This window comes from Eutrigla gurnardus, assembly GCF_963514095.1.
Source record: "Eutrigla gurnardus genome assembly, chromosome: 8".
Lineage (NCBI taxonomy): Eukaryota > Metazoa > Chordata > Actinopteri > Perciformes > Triglidae > Eutrigla > Eutrigla gurnardus.
Genome location: NC_139922.1, coordinates 21092499 through 21113756, shown reverse-complemented (window position 1 = coordinate 21113756; position 21258 = coordinate 21092499). Strand labels below are relative to the sequence as shown.

At 44.7% G+C, this 21258-nt stretch overlaps 1 protein-coding gene across 5 annotated transcripts in view; it reads left to right on the top strand.

Annotated features, from left to right (window-relative positions):
* The window catches only part of LOC311017359 (ankyrin repeat and SAM domain-containing protein 1A), a 55646-nt gene extending 35385 nt beyond the window's left edge, over positions 1-20261 (top strand). For 2 of the 5 annotated variants that reach the window (XM_084015622.1, XM_084015620.1), the window contains 13 exons: positions 422-478; positions 1780-1849; positions 5301-5413; positions 12081-12179; positions 12813-12959; positions 13172-13279; positions 13393-13563; positions 13641-13778; positions 13867-13938; positions 14030-14116; positions 14520-14657; positions 15574-15750; positions 16531-16767. In XM_084015622.1, coding sequence (XP_083871748.1) covers positions 422-478; positions 1780-1849; positions 5301-5413; positions 12081-12179; positions 12813-12959; positions 13172-13279; positions 13393-13563; positions 13641-13778; positions 13867-13938; positions 14030-14116; positions 14520-14657; positions 15574-15750; positions 16531-16752 — 1599 coding nt within the window. In that variant the 3' untranslated portion in view covers positions 16753-16767. Of the gene's footprint in view, positions 1-421; positions 479-1779; positions 1850-5300; positions 5414-12080; positions 12180-12812; positions 12960-13171; positions 13280-13392; positions 13564-13640; positions 13779-13866; positions 13939-14029; positions 14117-14519; positions 14658-15573; positions 15751-16530; positions 16768-17425; positions 18641-18773 lie in introns of those variants that run through there. The other 3 variants (XM_084015624.1, XM_084015623.1, XM_084015621.1) reach the window with 3 other exon arrangements.
* Positions 20262-21258: the final 997 nt, after the last annotated feature.

The window sequence follows — 21258 nt, the reverse complement described above, 5'->3', positions numbered from 1 at the left end:
TAATCAACCATCTGGTCAACGCGCCGTAATTCTAATCAACAGTATGGAGACGTAACGTCAAGCAGATGGAGAACTAAAATGATGCGATCCACCCACACCGCCCTTCGTCTCCCTTCCTTTCCTCCAAATAAGGCGTTTTATTGTTTTTTCTCTGTGCCGAGGATTAAAGTTGGATGTGAAAATAAGAGACAAAACAGCGTACAAGTGATGTATTATACTGCAGTACAGGAGTTCAGGTGCCTGATGGATTCTCCCATCGATTCTCCAAAGATTTAATCGTTACACATTGCTCATGCACTTGACATGTTTCCCATTTGAAAGTGTGCCTGTTATATTCAGTCATTCTGGATCTTTGCATGGAAACGGGATGATTAAATTCCCCTTGCCAGATAAGAAACAAAACCCCTGAGTTTTCTCTTAGCAGAAGCCGGCGACTTCTCCTGCCACAAAACAACGAAGATCTAATTCCATTGGCAGCGTAAGAACGTCCATCCTTCATACGAATGTCTCCTGATCCTTTTTGGGGGTTTGGCTCTGTCGTCTTCTGGGGCATTCTGGGTAGAGGTAGATGGGATCTCTTTCAGGCTTCGTCAAACCCTTTTGGAAATGATATAATCGCATTGATTATTCATTTCGTCTTCTAAGCAAGTCTAGAAGCTCCAATTTACTATTAATTATCTAGTCTGACAGCAGCTCATTTAAATAGGTGCATCATTTTTTAAAGTTAACTTTCTGTCCCTAACATTTCTCTTTTCAATTAGATGTAATTTCACTGCTAAACACCCCCCACACACAGATTGATGATGAGAACCAAACAAATGTAGACTTTTGTCTCCTGGTGGCACTTTATTGCCTTTATATAATTATACTAATGGGGACATAAAACCTGTCTCGGGGCTTTTAGAGCAGCGGCCAGGACAATCGTCTCCAATGAAATGTTTCCTAAAAGCCAGAATAAAGATGTCTATTCATAGCTCGTTTTGTAAAAAAGAGTTGGAGTGATGGCACCTGACGGGTATGACAGTCCCTCCCTTTTCATTTTCCATGCTCGTCATGTGTAATGCATAGTGTGGATGGGCTGAAAAGGGGCCTTGTGCTGTGACAAGTGTAATATGGCAGCTCAATGGCCCCGTGCTTTATCGGCGCCCTTATGAAATGCATTTGAAGGAGGTTTAATGATTGTGTATCCCCTCTACATTCTGTAGAGATGCATGAAATGTTTGCAAGAAAAACATGGGAATCTGGGCATCTTTTCAGTTTTAGTCGTTTCTCTTTCCTGTCAGACTCTCTGTGTATTTAACTCCCTCTGTGTCGCCAAAGTTATGACGGATAGCTCGACTCGTTTTTTTCCTGAGAAACGAATAGATGAAAAAGCATGACTCACCCGGTGCTGTTTTCTGTTGGTTTGATTGCCCCTAAATCTTTTGCTCTGTGGTCATTTGCATCAGTCTGTAGCTGCGTCTCATCTGCCGCCTGCAGTCAAGAGCCGATAGACAATGACTGAGGCTATAAATGAGATATAAAGGCAATCAACCATGACGCAGTTGCTTAAGATGCCCTTCAACATCTTTATTTATGTTCCCCGTTAAACCACTGTGACTGACTTCTCTGCTCGCTGTAGGTACATTTAACGCTGTGGTTTGCTTTTGCAGGGTGGATTAGTGTTCATGGCATGGGGGGCGTTTCTCTGTGTGTTTTTGGCTGGTGAGAGGTGGAGGCTAAACTACGGTGGCTCCTACAGCTTCTTACTGTATCTCCCTCTTCTGTTCCTCTCCTCAGATCGAGAAGATCATGACACTGATTGGTGCGGGCATCGATTTTTCCAGAGATCAGCAATATGCTACACCAGGTAGAGTATGATCATAACCTTTGCATGCTGTTAAATGTTGATTTCAGTTCATCTACCAAGTGAATGGGTTTTTTTTTTTGTATTCAAACCCTGAATCACAGGTTAAAGGTTTGAGGGGATGTTGTTTTTCCTGAGCTCTGTGTATTGATTTGTATCTGTTTGTATAAATTTCACCTCTGTGGTTTAATTCATCTCTTGTGAATCTTGCAAGCCCTTAAGGTTCGAAGGTTTAATTATCAGCAACAGCTTATCCTACTCAGGGTCGCGGCCAGAGGGCTTGTATGTTAAAACCCTGACTCACCCGTATGGCAGTGGGCAGAGTGTTTCATTGGGCAAAGTTGGAATGTATTTCTTTGCATGCATTTCCTCAAAACCTTTAATCAGCCTAAGTATGTGATGCGTGATGGGTTTATTCTCACAGGAAGATCTTGAGCAATAGTTTATTCATCTACTACGTTTCCTGTTTGGATTGGATTTATCAATCAACCTCCAAGTTAATTGATTCCGATCAGGGTCCTCATGGGAAATCAGGTGCCTGGGACACATGGTCAGCCATTTGGAGTTATGCGAGATGTTATTGACGATAGTTTAAGTGATTTTTTTTCCCCCTTCCCAACTCGCATTCCATGAAAACCGTCCTACATTTCCTCTGATTGGCTTTCATTGTTGCCTTCTTCACAGAAGTTATTAAGTTTATTGCTGATGAGCATGACTGGTGAAAGTGTGTGTGTGTGTGTGTGTGTGTGTGTGTGTGTGTGTGTGTGTGTGTGTGTGTGTGTGTGTGTGTGTGTGTGTGTGTGTGTGTGTGTGTGTGTGTGTGTGTGTGTGTGTGTGTGTGTGTGTGTGTGTGTGTGTGTGTGTGTCAGACTGAGTACAAATATTTAAATACCTGCCGATACAGAGTACTGATACTATACTATAATAATAGCATTACAGTTCTAACAATAACTTTGAAAGCATTCAACTTTGTGATTTCCTGATACAAACAGAGCTGTGTTTGCTGTAGAGATATTAATAATTAACTGTTTGACCTGCACAAGTTCCATCTTTTTATTTTTTAATACGTTAAAAAAATTAGTGCATTAACTCAAAGAAATTAAGTTGTCATGAGAATGTAATTTATGAAATAACATTCTCCTGATTACTGGAGCAAAAATGTTTTTAATGTGTCTATGGGTGTTTGTTGGATGTCTCCGTTGCAGATTTAAATTCCGATGTGGTGTCATTATCAAACTTAATATTACCGTGGCACACTGACTTAACGAGAAACATCTAGTAACGGTGCTTCATATCAATGCTGACCCCTGCTGTAAAGTCATGTCTCCGTTAAGGATTCTGCACGTTATTCTTTCGGCTTTTCAGAAACCCGTCGTCAGGGGTTGATGGATGGTGCACAGGCACTGTAGCAGAAAACCCACAACAACTGACTCCACGCCTTCAGCTCTCACACCATCCATCATTCACCTCCAGCTCTCACTTTGGCCTCAGTCACATCTTAATGTATTTAAGCCGTGCCACAGATTAGCCACAAGTTATCCGTCTTCTCACTTAGGCCCACCTGTTTGTTATGCCCGGCACCGGAGTAAGCTGTTTAAATATTAACCGGGGGGGGGGAGAGATGAGCTCATTTTGCTTTGTGGACACGAGGAAAGCTGAGACCACTGCAGTGGAGTAGTTAGCGCCCCGTCGCTAGCTGCATCCGTCTGGTCCCAACATATCCACTGTATGTGTGAGCCGCCGTCCCTACAGCTCTGTCTTGTTGAAGCTGCTGTCAGGACCGATTAATTTGCCTTCTCTCTGTTGAGTGGACAGCAGTGATCTCTCTAGCCGATTGGCTCCGTGTCTGCAGTGTCTTGTACTTGTGTAGATGAAGTAAAATGAGTGTGCGTGAGAAAAGAAAAGGACCGATACAGGAGCAAGCAGTGAGGGTCTGTAGCTGGAACAGTTGCATGCACTGACATAGAGCAGCCACCTGCAGTGGGAGGGAGGGAGGGAGGGAGGGAGGGAGGGAGGGTCGGGGAAGCGTATGCAATGAGGGGAGAGAGAGAGAGAGTGTGAGGGAGGAAGGGAGGGATTGCAGGCAGCAGAATTGTGAACAGCCAGGACAATAGAACGCCAACTCTGCATCTGTAGGATTAGGTGGTCCGCTCCTCAGCCCAGTGGTCTACGGACGGCTTTTTTGTTTCTAGAAGTGGACTGGACCTCATCTCCCAGAATGTGCCAGACTGGGGAAAGACTCTTTTAGATTTCACTTGTCTGCCGGAGTTCATTCCCGGGGCCAGCTATTACTTGAGTGCTCTTTTGAAGTTAAGATGATTGGATCCTTGAATGGATGTGCTTGATTTTTTTTTTTTTCTCTTTTTATTTCCAAGCTTCTGGAGGAACCAAAATGGGATTTATGACGTGGGAATTTCCTCTAAGACAGGATTGCATTTGCATCGGGTTGAATAGGTGATGAGGGCACTGACGGGGGAAAAAGCAGCTTTAAAATGCGCATTTTACACATTTGTTGTAAGTTGTCCACTTCCTTAATGTGTCTAGGTCGAATGTAACGCTTTCCTATCAGCAGAAAAATGATGTTAACTTTCAACCGTGGTTATCAAGTTAGGAATTAAAGGTAATATACGTGATGCTCGGCATAGAAACTGCTTTTAGCTTTGAAAGTGAGTTGAACCGTGGAGGATTCGAGGCAGTCGTCTGTCCTTGGCTCGGGCTGCTGACAGCCGTCAGTGCAGCTTTTTTTTTCTCTCCATCAATCACAGCTTGTGACGGTCCGCAGGCTTCTGTCCGTCCTGCCGCTCTCCATGCGAACGCTGTCACGTTCTCAGGCCGATTCCTGTCTGCACCGTGCATGCTGGATTATATGCTGAGTAGGTTGGGTCTGATAGATAATTAACTCTCCTGTTTTCTCGAAGTTGCCAGAGAACTTTCCACATGGGTGAAGCCATCCCTGGAGGAAGGTGTTTATCTCCCTCTGAGGTTCTCTTCACTACAAAACTGGAGCTTAATTAAATCTTTATCACATTTTTTGGACAGAAAATGCCACCACCTGACACTGGGACATTTTGGACTTTTTTTTTCCAAGTTGGATTTGAAGTGAGGCGGCGTCTTGTTGGTTGTTAATGTGTCTGGTTTCTGGCTGACGGCCATAACTGGGAACTCTGTTTCCTATCGGCTGGTCGTCCACCAGCTCGTAGCCCTCCGTCACCTCCGTCCCCCCTGAGATCAGGGGCACCCTCAGTCATCTTGGGTGACTACGCTCCGGCCCCCGCTGCCCTGCGGGAGCTGACGCCCTGTCCGCCGAGGACGCTGTCTCCCCCGCCTTCCTGTTGCTCGTGCGCTCGGCTCTGCTGGCCGAGAATGATGTGGCAATGCCACGTCTCGTCCTCAGAGTGCCGCTGCTACCGGCTGAAAGGTTTCTCCCTCCTGAAGCACTTTCCCCTGTCGGCAGGTGCTGCGGGCCGGCTGCTGGACCAGCCCGTGGGGGACTGGCTGGAGCACGTGGGGCTGCCGCAGTACGAGAGCAAGCTGCTCCTGAACGGCTTCGACGACCTGCACTACATGGTGAGCTCCTGGCTTCTTCTATGTCACGTCCGAAAATGACCTTAATTGACCTGAGTGCTCTTGACTGTTGCAATCACTTACTTTGTCCACTTTTTTTCTGTCTCACCTGTCACTGCTTCCTCCCACTTAATTCCACGTGTCTTTGTGCATTAATCCAATTGACGCCAGCCTCCATTACTGTGAGATGATCCCATTAGCTTCGTCTGAAGTTAGCTGAAATCCTGGAATGGCCCCTCCCGCTTTTTTCCGAGTCCGACTTGTTTTTCAGCAGCTGCAAGATTTTATGATGGGAACTATTTATCCCGGTTGGATCCGGAACAAAAATTCAATATCTCCCATTACGTCACAAGCTATATGAAATTGACATTATTCTGTATATGACTCGATGACGGAACCTCTCGGCACCCAGGCAGAGCATTCATTGATGTTTCCGATATTAACGTATCCATCGCGCCGGTTGATCTGTGCTGTCAAATATTTTTGCCTACGGGGATCTTTGATATCATTACGCCCGGTCGCGCGGTGAATCGGGTTCAGGCTGCGCTCTCGGGCTCTCAGACAGTCTGTCTCCATCTCCGGAGGCCGCTGTCGTGTCCTCTCACTTACAGTCAGTGGGCCGGCTGCCTGAGAAGAAGCTGATGTCCGGCCAGAACGGAGGAGCGTCTCAGTGAGCAATGGGATGCTGTTGCCAAGCCGACGGGTTTATGGAGCCCACAGCGGGCAACGCCACCGTGAGTTGGCTCGGGTGCCTCGTGTCAGTAATGAGGACGGATGGAGAGAACGAGGGACCCAGCTGGTAGGCTGACCACACGGGCCATGTTGGAAATGAGACGGCCATTTATGTGTCAAGATAAAAAAAAAATCATATACATCACACATGTGCTGGTTTTCAACCCATCCAAACAACACATTCGATTAGATTTCACATGTTTGGTCAGAAACCGCGAATGTACATGCAAGCAGTCTCAAACACTCACATCTTCACATTAATAATTGTAGGAATTAATTAAGTTGTTCTTATTGCAATTATTATATGCAATTTATTCCCACCCCACATGTGCTTATAAGACACCACAAATCCATACAAGCCAGATCCAGAGTGCTGCATATGATGTATAAACCATACAAAAAACTAAGGACATTTATATAAAAAGAGTCATACATCAATCAAAAACTACTGATTGTATAATGTTGACGAGATCAGAGTAAATCCAAATTAAATAGTCCACCTTGCCTTCTTTTCCATAATACTTGTTGTTGAACCGTTTCATGGATGATAAACTCGTCATAGTTTATACGACACAAAAGAAACGATCTTAAAAACATAGGAAAGATGAGATGTTACTGTAGCTTTGTTTCTGTTGCAGACCTAAAGGCAGACATTCTTAGTGTAACGATGCATCGATGAATCGATTGTCAGTCCTACCGATTCAACTAAATCCATCTGCTAAAATAAACAAATAGAATGAATCGTTTTGGCTTCACCAATAATCGATATAAATGCGTTAAATCTTATGAATCGCTATTCTTAATTTTGATTAATGTTTTAGTCATTTTTACCTCTTGACTTAAGATTTCTTGAAAGTAATTTTGTTTGTTTCATGGATATAGAATTTTGGTTGAAAGTTACTGAATCGAATCGTTCCACAAAAACAAATCTGTCCTTGAATCGAATCGCCAACTACTGCATCGTTAATCGAATCGCTGTGAAGCCAAAGATTCAAACCCCTAGCAGACATGCTTCACATTACACAACAATCCCAGTATTGATCTCAAGACTGAATGAGAAGTCGGACCGCCCTTTTGTCTGTGACTCCACATGTGGAACTAGGTGGACTTCCTGCGCGATGGAGAGTGAAATAATCTTCCTTTTTCTTTACGACCAGTGCTCCTGGAAGCCAGGAAAACGTGTGTATTTAAGTGTTTTACAACTGCAAATTAACATCCACTCTAATGAGTTGGCAGGCAACGACTTTTTTTAATTTACAAGGCCCAATGTCAAACAAAGCATTTGAAACCAAGCGCTCCGTATGTTACGCCGTGATTCGGTCACATAGTGTTAACCCAGGCTTGGCGGCGCGTCGCCTCTTCAAAGGCGTTTTCTGGTGATCCGACAGATGTTTTCTGTCTGGAGAGATAAACGCGTTTGCCCCGGGTGAAGCCAATGAAATCCCATATTTCCACAGACTAACGGAATTATTATATCAAGGGTAACTAACCTCAAATAACATAACAGGAGTTACGAGCCGAACCCAAACCCACAGTGAGTAGAATACACTAGAGTGCAGTACCAACAGTAGCGAGCTAAGCTAATATGAGCCATATGGGCTTAATCTCTATTACATAACCTGAGAGGGGAGCGTTCCCCCCATTTGTCTGCCTCTCTCCTTCTCACCCGGCGTCACCCACGTTTAATTCTGTCTCCGAAGTTACTCCCTCAGTTTAATCTTCCTGCTGTCTTTTAGTCTTTCACACTCACACCGGTCTCAGCACTAAGTCCTCTTTTTTTTCAGAGAGAGCTGGCAATTTGACTATCTTTAAACACAGCTTACAGACCACCTGACTTCCTGAAAGCGCTAGAGGGTTTGGAAGAAAAAGCGTGTCCTTCTCTCAGTGAATGTCGACCTTTTTGAGAATCACAAGTTGGTCTCATTTGGAAGTGAGATCCGTTCTAACTCTTTGTCTTAATTGTATTAGTCGTGTCAGACTGGAGCCACAGATTTATGAAGCCCCAAAATGTTCAATAATAAATAAATATATAAGGACTTAGACATTGATTGCATTAATACAAACGGTAGATAATACAGTCAAATTATAAATGAGCCAATAATCTGTAAAGAAACCAAGAAAATTCAACACACGATTAATCATCTTTTATTATTTTATTATCTCTTATTTTCAATGCATTTGTGTTTAAATGTAATCACCTAAACTACAATAAAACTCAGTGTGAAAATGAGTTCATAACAAGTTTTTTAATATATTTTTTAAATAATTATTTTGAAATGTATTGCATTATTTATGTGTGTACTTATTTATTTCATTATGTCCTATTGATTTACTTTTGTAAACGGATCGACCCCCGCCGAAACAAATCTATTCTTGAAATGACCAAACTGATAAAGTTTGTCATCTTTAATTAACACAAACTCACAGATGCATTTCATTGCTGCAGAATCACGGCCGACTCAAATCTAATTACTACTGCCCTGATATCTCCTCCTGTAGTTGAGCTCTTCTGATAGACAAGAAGTCACATTCACATAGTCGTATCTTTGTCATCGTCAAACAGGGGGAAAAGTAGCACCACCTGAGCAGCACACCGTTGGCAGACTCCCTGTAGGCTTCTTTTAATCTCCTCGGGTACCAGCGGCATTGAAAAGCAACGGTTGAGAAACTGCGTGCTACTTAAACAGTGTTTGCTGCTCCAGTCAGGCCGCTGTGATCTCTGTCTGTCCTGCAGACTTCGCTCCAGAAGTGGATCAATAAGTGCAGTGATTGTATTGTGCTCAAGCACCGAAGCAGAGATGAGCCTCTTCTGAAACCAATTAGATGCTTTTTATCGACTCGCCGAGCAAACGTTCCGATGAAACGAGCTCCGTGCGGCCATGCTGCTCGACAAACCCTCGGTGGCGCCGACGATGAATGCTCCTTTCCCCCCCCTCTCTCCTCTCCGGAGCACGGCTGTGACGGGGTCGGCCAACGCGGCTAGTTCTAAACGGGGTCACCGATGCACTTCTACAGGGACGTCACTTTGTTTGAAGCAAACATTCATGGAGGGAAGAACAAATTAACTTTTAACGTTTCACGTCAAGTGAGGTGACACGATGACGTCCTTAGAAACAGCTTGGTTTTAATCTAAAAGTTGCACAGTGATGAGAGAAACATCACAGGACGCAGCATCCCCGTCTACGTCGGTGGTGCATCTATCTAATCTCAGTTCAACGCCCCCCTCTTCCCCCATTGTTATTTTCTGCCGTCGAGAGACTCGACGACACCAAAGCCTGCAGACAAATTGGAAATCCCGTAATGGCTCCGTGCGTTAGAAGCTCAATGATTGGGAATGGATGACTTGATTTTGCTGTGGGGTAATGGCGGTGATGAATCGTTGCCCGTTTGAAAAACATTTGCGCAGGAATTAAGGTGAAATGTTGGGTTCTTGATAACAAAACACGTTTTAATCATCTTTCCTCGTAGCCTTTTCCACCGGCCTCTGTGTTCTTATGACAAGCCTGTTAAGGACGACAAATAATGACTTTCAGTGCTGTCGGTTAGCTGTCCTTTAGACAGCCAGGATGAGTGATCCGTGGCCCGGAGCCCCCTGGCCTGAATTCAGAGTGCTTTTCAACATGAGGGACCGCTGTGGCAGCTCTCTAGGCGAGGCGGAGGAGAGGGAGCAGCATTTTAATGAGAGGAAAGAGGGTGAAAGCAGAGATGGATGGGCCGCGGCCAGCACAGACACCAAACCTAGCTTACATTACTCCAGGTCTATTATTTCTCCCAGGTCGGGCTGATGTCAGCTTTGACCCCGGTGAGGGAAAAAAAAGGTGGGACCACATTAGTCAAGAGTTTTCCCCCCACAGAGTTGTCACCGCTGTGTCTTTCAAGTGGCGCTGTTTGTGTTTTCAAAGTCTTTGTGGTGGGGATAAATGGCTTATCGAGATATAGCAGGGGGAGATGTAATATTCATGTTTCGGGAGATGAGAGTCTCATCCACTCTGCTGCCTTTCAAAGGCGAGATGATGCCTTTTCAAGTAGCTTTCACCTGATGAGGGTTCAGATTTAAAGTAGGGTTTGCTTCAGGTAATAAAATGTGGATTAGAGCTGCAGCTAACCGTCATTTTTATTGCATATTATGGATTGTTGTCCGGCCAGCAGTCCAAAACTAGAAGATATTTAGTTTACTATCATATATGACAAAGAAAATCACCAAATGCTCACATTTAGAGAAGCTGATCAGTCTAAAACCCCAAAAATATTTAACATGCAAAAATGTAAGACAGAGAAAATGTTTGCAGTTAGCAAATAATTAGCATTTTACTTTGCTTGACAAAAGCCTTTAAACTGTAAATCAATTATTAAAATGTTGATTAATGAATGGACTAATCCGTTCAGCACTAGGCGGCCCAAAAGGTTGATTATTTAAATGTGTTGTCACCTGTGCTCCCCTCAGTGATGGATAACATGAACTGCATCTTCCAAGTTCAATAAACAGAAACACTTTGGATGCAGCCAAGCATGAAGCAGAACATTAGACACAACAGAGCTGCAATAAAACCCATCTACTTAACGGTTAAAGAAAAAAAGTGCAGAAAAACAGCCCAAGGAATGGGAGTGTAGAGTCTGTCAGAGCTGCATGTATCGGCTCATCTCCGGTGGGATCGTAATGCAATGATCCATGCGATGTGAAAGCACTATCATCCGTACGGATTCAGTCCTCGGCTGGAAGGTGGCGATCGGCGTGTTGCTGCTCAGATAATGAGCTATCTAGGTATCTAGAAAGCAACACTATCTTATATGATATAATAATGTCATCTTCAACTAGAGGCGAGTTTCACCACATAAAACCGACACACACGTTGCTTTGAGAGCTCATTTTGCTCTTAACTTTCTGTCTTTCGGTCTCCGTCTTTTTGTTGCTGCGTAATTGTGCTGTATGTCACCGGCTTACTTGGCAAAAATTGCAATTAACACTGATTCTACAAGCTTACTCAGCGGTTTTTACTCCACCCCTCTCTTCACCTTTCCACCCCTTGTTTGCATCTACAGCGTCTGCATGAAGAACAGGCTGCCGGGTTCGACCTCCAGACAGCGTCTGTTTGTTGCTGTTCACTGTGTGTGTGTGTGTGTGTGTGTGTGTGTGTGTGTGTGTGTGTGTGTGTGTGTGTGTGTGTGTGTGTGTGTGTGTGTGTGTGTGTGTGTGTGTGTGTGTGTGTGTGTGTGTGTGTGTGTGTGTGTGTGTGTGTGTGTGTGTGTGTGTGTGTGTGTGTGTGTGTGTGTGTGTGTGTGTGTGTGTGTGAGACGCAGCATGAAGCAGCACCATGGCACTTGAACACGTTAGATGCTGACCTTTTTCTTTTTGGAAGTAACACAGTCAACGAGACGGGCTTGAAGCTCTTGCTGACTTCTAACTGCTTATCTGACGTGCGGTGCGGTCGGCATGCAGCCATCACTTACAGTCAAGTATCGATGCTCTAGCCCCCCCCACCCCCACCTCATATCGCTGACCACTCTGCAGCTCTGACATTGATTAAGCGCTGGGTTCTCCGTTATCCGTTGCCTGCCACGCGGTCCCAAAGGCGAAACGCCGTGTAACTAAAGATGGATTTGACCATCGTTCACACACAGCCCCTCCCCCCCATACACTCATTTAGGGGGTTATTGACGTGGTCCCCTTGCTGCAGTCAGTATGTTAGGCCTCGGGGAGGGGGATTGAACATCTCACTCAAGAGCAATTGACCTTTTTTTCCCTGCATGTTAGCATTACTTGTGATTAATACTCACCCTGCAGTATAGGCTTCTCTTACATAGTGATTATAAAGATTTATCCTGTTTAAAGACTTTTTACATGATGTTGCAAAATGCTTTTACCTTTAGCCTTTTGAAATAAAGCCCTCATATCATTTAATAACCGGGATCCTGTTGTTGTGCGTGTTTTCTCCTGTAGGGGAGCAACGTGATGGAGGACCAGGACTTAAGAGAGATCGGGATCACAGACCCGAGCCACAGGAAGAAGATCCTGCATGCAGCACGTTCCTTACCCAAGGTGAGAAATCATTGATTTCTACTTCAATGCTCAGCATAGCAGGACCTCATTTGATGTTTCACTTTGCTTCTGATGTTAGATCACAAGGTGCTAATCTGTCCTTAATACCAATAGTGCAGTGGCAGAAAGTTACAGTACATTTACCCATGTACTGTACTTTCATAGCATTTTGAGATACTTGTACTTTATTTAAGCATATCCATTTTTCTTCACTTAATAAATAACAAGTACTAAATATGTACTTGTTATTCCAATACATTTCTAACCTTTTTTACATGTTACTAATAACCGTTTAATTGTTTTCCCCTCTAAACTTTTCCGGTGGTTTCATTTCAATAACTTTCTGTTCTTTGAGGTCCAAATATCCAAACGCACACACACACACACACACACACACACACACACACACACACACACACACACACACACACACACACACAGAGATAAGACAAAAGCCCTGTCCCATTAATCATCTCACTACCCTCAGATATGTAGTAAACTAGCTGTTACTCATTGTTGCACGTATAATAATGTATCCGTCACATGGCGTTCTCCCTGCAGAAAAAGTACTTTTCCTATCGACGCTTGTTGCGTCAGGCAGCACATATCGGTGAATGATTACGTGTGTTACAGGTGAAGGCGATGGGCTGTGACGGCAGCAGCTCCCTCTCCTCTTGGCTGGAGAATCTGGGCCTTCACGAGTACTTGCACAACTTCCTGACCAGCGGCTACCGCACACTGGACTGTGTCAAGAACCTGTGGGAGCTGGAGATTGTCAATGTGAGTCACATCGACGTACACAGAGCGTGAGGAGAATCGGAGGGTGAAATTAGTGTTACAGCAGTTCAGGACAGAAGTTTGGCGGTTTTCTTCGATTTTAGAGGAGGCGTGAAAACTCTCCACAGAACTTTGGTGTTGGATATCAGAAAAGTAGTTTTTCCACTTCTTCCTCCTGTGCTGATGTTCACCAGATCATTTCCTCTCTCCTCCAGGTGCTAAAGATCTCCTTACTTGGTCACAGGAAACGCATCATAGCTTCCTTAGCGGAGAGACCCTACGAGGAACCTCCAGTCAAACCTCCTCGCTTGTCCCAGATCAGGGTGAGGGCCTGTTTACCAACAGTCTGATGGTTTTCCTTCCACTCAGACTGGATGTGAACCTCTGTGACGTTTATCACGGGGGCAACTAACCATGTCTGACTTTGTCTCTCCAGTGCCAAGACCTGCCTGGATCCCAGACCTCGTCCCCGCTCAGTCAGATGGAGTCCTACACGGGACGCTCGATGGACCCTCTGCTGCCAGTCGGAGAGCAAGGGAGGAAAAAAGTGCCGGATTCCGACTATGACGTTACCCAAAGATATCGCAGCGAACAGCACAGATCACACGTACGTTTAGGTCGCTGCAGCAGCACAATATGTCCTCCGGTTATAGTGGGCCTCATAACGACGCTTCATTTCTCCAGGAACGCTACGAAGAACGCCATCGAGAGCCCCGTCTGACTCTGCGGCCGCCAAGCCTGGCAGCACCCTACGCCCCCGTCCAGAACTGGCATCACCAACCTGAGAAACTCATCTTTGAATGCTGCGCCTACGAAGCTAGTGTATGTCGACGTCCGCCCTTCCTTCTGTACATGATGCAGTTTACACACCCGCCAACATTTCCTCTCTGTCTCACCTCTTCCCCCGCAGTACCTCGGTTCCATGCTGATTAAGGATCTACGGGGCACCGACTCCACGCAGGATGCCTGCGCCAAAATGCGGGTATGCTCCGAGTGTCTTCCCCAGTCTCATGGAACAAACAGGACACATGTAGCGTGTGTGAATGGTAACAGTCCCTTTTTTTCCCCTCCAGAGGTCGACGGAACAGATGAGAAAAGTCCCCACCATCGTCCTTTCCATCACCTACAAGGGTGTGAAGTTCATCGACGCGGCCAATAAGGTTAGCCGCCGCTCGTCTTTACTCTCAAACAGAACCCAGTGCAAATAACCCTGTGTTTTGTTTTGTAATATTTAGAAAGGCAAACATCACGCTGCCTCTTTTCTGTGATTGCAAATGGCATGCCTGCGAGTCAATGTCACATTTGTTCATGTGTGACAGGGAGCAAGTCTGCTCATATTTGACATTCATAAAAATATATATATATATCCAGAGCTTGCCTTAGAAGCTCCCCCCGCTGTCTCTGTTTATGCCCCATTTTCTCCTCTTTACGGGCTGACTCTTGCCATCTTTCTAAGCCTTTTTCTTCATGCATTATCACTTATAGCACGTTCTGCCATCGGTTGATACTGTTCTGTTATTTTGAGTCTGTACATACTGAGTCCTGCCTCTCCTCTCGCCGCAGAACATCATCGCGGAGCATGAGATCCGTAATATTTCGTGTGCGGCCCAGGACCCAGAGGACTTGTGCACGTTTGCCTACATCACCAAGGACCTGCAGACCAGCCACCACTACTGCCACGTGTTCAGCACGGTAGATGTGGTAAGGGCACTCTCACTATCACCGTCGACTTATCCAAACACATGATGGGTGCTTTGTGTTTGCTTAATATAGACGGGGGGGGAATAAAAAAAGGTGTTTTTATAGTCTGGAAAATTCCTGCAACATCATCCCGCGTCCTTACACTGAGCAGATGTGACGGCCTGCATCATCAACACTGTTATCTCTAGACTGCCCTATCTCCTCGAGGTGTCATGCTTCAGTCGGGGGCTGATTGCCTCCTTGAAGACACAGTGCACCTCTTACCGTGATAACTAGCATTACATACTCTGCCCCCCTCCCCTCCTGAGATCGGGTGATTGTCCCGCTAATTTACCCCATAATGCAGCCAGGGTCGGTCCAGACAAAAGTCAGCCTATCGATGCTCAGTTTCCACTGTGCTCCTCTGAGCTGATGTCCTCTGTGGGGCGGCACCTCGACAGACGTGATCAGTTCGCCTTTAACTGTTTCGACCGCGCTGCCGAGGGAGCGCAGGGCCGATCACGTCCGTCTAGCGCAGGAGGGAGGAGACGCATCGGGCCGTTGAGTAAACAGACGGCGTGCTCGTCTCAGGACTCTTCTTTCAGAGTGGCTGTGCTCCCATCACATGATTGCTTTTTCAGCTTCCCCAAGGCATGTAGTGTGAAGTGTTTGTTCATGTTTGGAAGCTGTCAGCGTAGCAACAATAGAGGGCATCTTTAAAGCGAAGCCACAGAGAATGTATCCCGTTCAGGTACAGAGGGGCGCTGCTTGCTGCTGCATAATGCTCCTGAGATTACTGCCACTTCTCCTCGTTACGCAATCTTTGTTTTGAAGAAGTTTTATGGGTAAAGATATTTTTTCCTGTCTCACCGCCGAGAGACTCAAAGTCCAGAATACTTAAAAGGGCTGCCGGCTCTTCCTCTTTCTCACTTCACAGAATCTGACCTATGAGATCATACTGACGCTCGGCCAGGCATTCGAGGTGGCCTATCAGCTGGCACTGCAGGCCCAGAGGACCAAACAGGCCCAGAACCTCCCAGTGGGACCCGACGTCATCGAGACCAAGTCCAGCCGACCCGTCCCCAAACCACGAGGCAGCGTACGGAAGTCGGCGGTGAGTCGGACCCCCAACATACACTGTGTGGAATACTTCACTGGCCACATTACATCTGAAAACCCCTGACCTTTAAAAAATACAATGTTAAAACTGAAGGAGAAGGAGGTCAGACTTTATTTCCTTCACCGTAATAAATAGGTTAAGTTGTCTTTTCGCTGTGTAAAGCTGAAGCAGACATTACTAAGTCCTCCTGACACCTGTTGTAATAATAGTGTTTTTAGAGAAACGCTATTCCAGCCTTTTTTTAAATCAAGTCCTCAAAACACATTAGAAAAGTCGTTCCGTCGGTCTACAGCTTCTCACGTCTTTATGATTACACTGTGTGGATGATTTCTCCTGCCAATTGCATTAAACCATAAGGAAGTGAGCCTTGTGCTGAATCTAAATGAGGCCTCCGGGACCAGTCGCACCACTCCGGCTTAAGGAACTCTACAGTATCATGTTAAAAATGCAGCGTTTACTGTCACTCCTCCTGTTCCCCCCCACCTTTGTATTTTGATGCGTTTATTTTCTTAATAAAATCAAATGCCTCCCACACGTACATCTGCAAGCTGCCCAGTATAACCACAGGCTGATCTGGGTTGACTGGAACCGATCACACTGCTCCCTGTCTCCTGTTACTCAAATCTATGTCAGTTTCTCTCCCTCTTATTTTCTCCCCCCCTCCCCTCCTGTATGTGCCACTTGTGTTATTTGCCTTCTTCCTCTTCTTCTTCTTATCTCTCCGTCCTCCTCTCCTCTCTCTCCCCTCCCCCCGGCGGCGTTCGTCTCTCCCAGGACTCCCCTCCTCTCGACAGTCGTTGCTGTTACTGTTACACCTGCACCACCCATCGTCCCTCCTTCCTCCCGCTGCACTCTTCCAGCCCTGCTGCCCAGGTGCTGCCTTTGCATCGTCATCTCCATCCTCTCACTCTTTGCTCGTTTTTTTCCCTCTCATTGCTTTTAAAAAAAATCCCACAATCCTCCATTTCTGTTTTGACCCAATTTTTCCCCTTGTGAGTTAATGTCTGCTTTTGTGTTTTTTACTTTGTTCATAGACATATATGTATGAGCAGCTACACTTTCCTTTATCTGGCCTACAGAATGCTTTGAATATAACTCTTGAATCTGGCGCCCCCTTGTGACATTCTGGTAACATCACAAGCAATTTACACTCCGGGAGGCACTGAATGGGCGGCCACGTCCTAAAAGTATTATTTCTGATGTTTGGTTCCAGTACAAGCAAAGAAAAAAAAGACTTTAAAAGTATTCATTCTTAAGAAACCCAAGTGTAAATAAACCCTTAAAAAAACTTAAAGAAAGGGTGATAGAGTGATTCAGAAAGCTAATTTTAAGTATCTCTTTTTACTTCTCTATGAATCAGAAATTACTGTCAACACCCATAAAAAAAGAATTCTGAAAAACATTCTGAAAAATTGAATGTTTCACTATGGAAATGAGGCATCATCCGATGCTAACTTTTGGTGAATTCAGGAGAAAACTACAGATGCAAAAAGACAAAGCACCTAATATATATATATATATATATATTTTTTATTGCAGACAAAACTTCCAAATTGACCATTGCATGGAAAAACCCAAAGGTTTTTGCCCTTCGTGTCTCACCTGTGTTCAGCCTACTTTGGGTCCACAGCTGTTTGATGCCCTCTGTTGTTGTTTTTTTGGTTTCCAGGGCGACCTTGTGGAGCAGGAGGGGGATTCTCAGTCCCAGGGCAGCGCCACGTGGCTCGTGGACCCCAAGGAATCCAAGCGCACTATCAGCACTAAGTATGAGACCACCATATTCTGAGTGGACCCCTCTTCCTCCTGACCCCCCGGGCCTGGTCTCACCTCTCTTCCCTTCCCCTCCTTCTGTGTGCCTTTCACTGTGACTCTGCCTCTCCCTTTCTGGGCAGGACACCTGCCCTCCCCCCGTCTCCCTCCAACCACCACTTGTATCCCCCGTCTGACAACGACACAGCCTGCGAGTGCTTTGCTCCTCCCTTGCGCTGCCCTCCACCACCTCTACACTTTAAATCGATTATAAGTGCACCTCTTCTGCTTCTCGACCCTTATTTTGCTGGTATCACTCACTGTTTCCTCCTCTATTCACCTTGTCTGCTCCCTGAACTCTGTGTACAATGCTTCCTCCCCGCTGTCAACATCCCGCTATGGACCTCTTGGTGATGAGCTCTACTTTTCTTGGTGCTTTTCCTGCTCTGTTAGGCGACGGCCACTCTGAGGCTTTTTTTCCGCTCTGATCTTTCAACTCCTGACTTCACCGAGTGCTGAGAGAATCTGATTTACCACAAGCCGGAGAGAGAGCCACTGCACTCGTCCTGTACCTGGATGGACGTTTTCTTCCTGGGGAAACTGACAAATGGGTCCTGTGATTCCACGCGTCAGATGGACTGTAGCCGACTGTTCAGTGGGGTCGTTGAGGTTACGCAGGATTTAATAAGCGGTCTGCTTAAAGCCAAAGGAGGCTAAGATCCTCGCACTGTGATTAAGTCCTTTATGGAGCTAATAAAATAAGCATTTTGGGGGATTTTCTAGTAGGAGGGGGCGGGATGATATGGACCCGCATGTTAGCGGTCCTCGCTGCTCCAGAAAATAGACACCCTTTCTTGGGACTGGCATGTCGTCCTCTGTCTAGCAATCAGAGCACCAGGATTCAAACCTGATGCTTCTTCTGGAGTGAACTAACTAAAACTAAGCACTTTTACCAAATCCCCAAGTGTGTAAGAGAATAAGTGCATCTTCCTTGTTCCTGTCTTTCTGTTTCTTCTCTTCACAAAAAAAAATGCCTTCTATGTGTCATCCTTTCAGCATTGCCTTTTTGTTTTGCCAATGACTAGCAGGTTAATATGTCATGGTGAAAAGAGTTAATCATTAAAGGGTGGGTGTGTGTGTGTGGGGGGGGGGGGGGGGGTAATCCATCACCATCATGCTGTTTGTGTGTCCATAAGTTTGGTGTTATTTTTTGCTCTTATTTTAACCTCACTGCTTTGTGTGCATGTGTCTGTGTCCCTCCCATGTAGCTGAACACTGTGGCCAGCCAAGAAAGAAAGGACAGAAATGAGCCCTGTTGTATGGTGGGTAGGGTTTTTTTTTTTTTTTTTTTTTTTTTTTTCGGAAAAGTGATCCACTTTCCGTGCAGCAGGATCACATCACCAGTTGGGTCAAGCTCGCCACAGTAACACTCGGGAGCCTGGAGACAAACAGACGTAAAGCTTTCAAGCCATCAGATCATCTGACCTCACCGACACACACACACACACACACACACACGCACACACACACACACACACTCCAGAGTCGGATGTATTTGCTGTGCTTTATGCATTCTGTGAATTGAATCGTTGCCTCCCAACACCTGGTTTACTCTTGCGATGTACCTGTGATGTCACAATGGAGAACTTGCAGGTAAAGTCGCCGGGATGCGGAACATTTTTTTTTCTTCGATACAAAGGTACAAACTATCCGAGACCTCACACTGTAGGTACACCTGGATCTTTCATCCTGTCTCCACACATCGTCGCTTCATGACCATCAGCTTGTCATCCACAACGTTACATGTAAAACTGTGATTAAACAATGTAATCTTGCACGGGAGGAACTCTAACCAAAATCAAATGGCAGAGGAACTGACACTACAAAGACTGTTTTTTTTAATGAGAAGAATATAACGGGGGGTGGCTTTTATTTGATTTGAAAGTCGTCAGGGTTTTTTTCTGTATGTTTTAATTGTTTTATAGGACAAAATGTGTCCTGACGCTGGAAGTGGATCACTGCAGCTCCCTCTCTCTCCCTCCCTGCTCCTTTTTGTTCAGTTAATCTAGACAAGATTAATCTCCAATCCTGCCATGCAGGCTGGTGCGTCTTTTAGATTTTAGCTGCAGAACAGAACAACGGGGTACAGCATGTTTCTCCTCGCTAACTCCCAGTATGTCGACTGTTAATGGTACTTTTGTTTATGGGTACATAGTCTGGTCACTTTTGATTTAACTGTTGTATATGTGGTATGTTGTCAGGCCAGTACGATAGCTATGGTACACTGTCTTCAGCTCGCTGGTTTCGGCACCTTCGGCCCTCAGCCTGGTCCCCGTTCTGCTTTTGCACATTGTTTAAGGATCATGAGAGATATTTAGGGACTAATCTGATGACAATGATGAGAATGATATTGTACATGAATCTAGCGGTCTGTATTTTGATACTTGAATGATTTTTGCTTTTATAGATATCTATATATATATATGTATGTATGTATATGTATGTACGTATGTAATTTTTGACGTTTGTCAAAACAGAGAAAAGGACTATGTCTTATAAAGTTAAACATATCGTGAATAAATACCCTGTGATTTAAAAAAAAAAAAAAAAAAAAAAGGCTGAGAGAACAATAACTCAGAAGAGGGACCTCACTTCAGAAAAAAAAAGGATTGTAAATAATCTTGGGCTTCCAGTCTTTTTTTATGATTATTTTTCATAATTGTACAACTAATAAATGGCGCAATTAGAAATGCTAACTCATGACTCTTTATTTGTCCAGTCATCGATCTTGTCCAAAGGTGCGGTGTGAAGGATTTAGCGGCGTGTAGAGGTGTGTAGAAGAACTCAATTTTGGCAGAATTTTCTGGATAAGAACACAAAGGTCAAACAAAAAAAAGCAAAGCTTCTTCTGTCAATGGAAAACCATTTTCTTGGGACAAGTGTTTTCTTACACACTTTATTTCCTCACAGCTACATATGATGAACTCTGTCTTAATGGGCCTCTTCACTCCATTTATCCTGATCTATATCCTTTAATCCTGTTGTGAGTCTACTTGTCTGAAACTCTTTTGTGTCCTTGTTTATTTTTTTGGGGATCAGATTTAATGAAATGTTTATCAAGTTCATTTTTCAAATTTCTCCAGGTTGTGCATAAACCTTTTTTATTTTTGTCAAAAGGGAAATTAGTCAATAGAAGATGATGATTCAAATGACAACAGTATCAATTAATCTGATAGAATAACGGTTGCTTCAAAATAATTATGAGTATGTGAATGTATAACTTAGTGGTAAAACTAAATATTCATGTTTATTAATAGTTAATATCTTAAAATAAGCCAAATACAGAGTGCTGCATATAAGTGTAGGATGTACAATTGTGTGTTTTCTTTTTAATTAAACATAAAAACCATCTTCTTAGCCAAGGTGCAGTTGGAAGAGATGTGTTTTTAGCCAGAAGATGTGAAGACTTTCTCGTCCCACCATTTGAAGTCGCTTTGAAACACCACATCTGTTATATCTGCATTACATTTATTTAAGGACCATGCTGTAGTATTCACAATCCTACTATGAATCCTCAGATATGGATTAATAAGAGTGTCTGTACAGTTATTTTTATAACGGCCCTGCATCACTTCCTACAGCAGCACAATTTAGCAGCTGGAGCAGTGTGCAAAAGACCGGAAACACTTGGAAAAAGAGGAACTAAAGCGACCTCTGCTGGTGTAATTATGTTATAGACACAGTAGTGTGTTT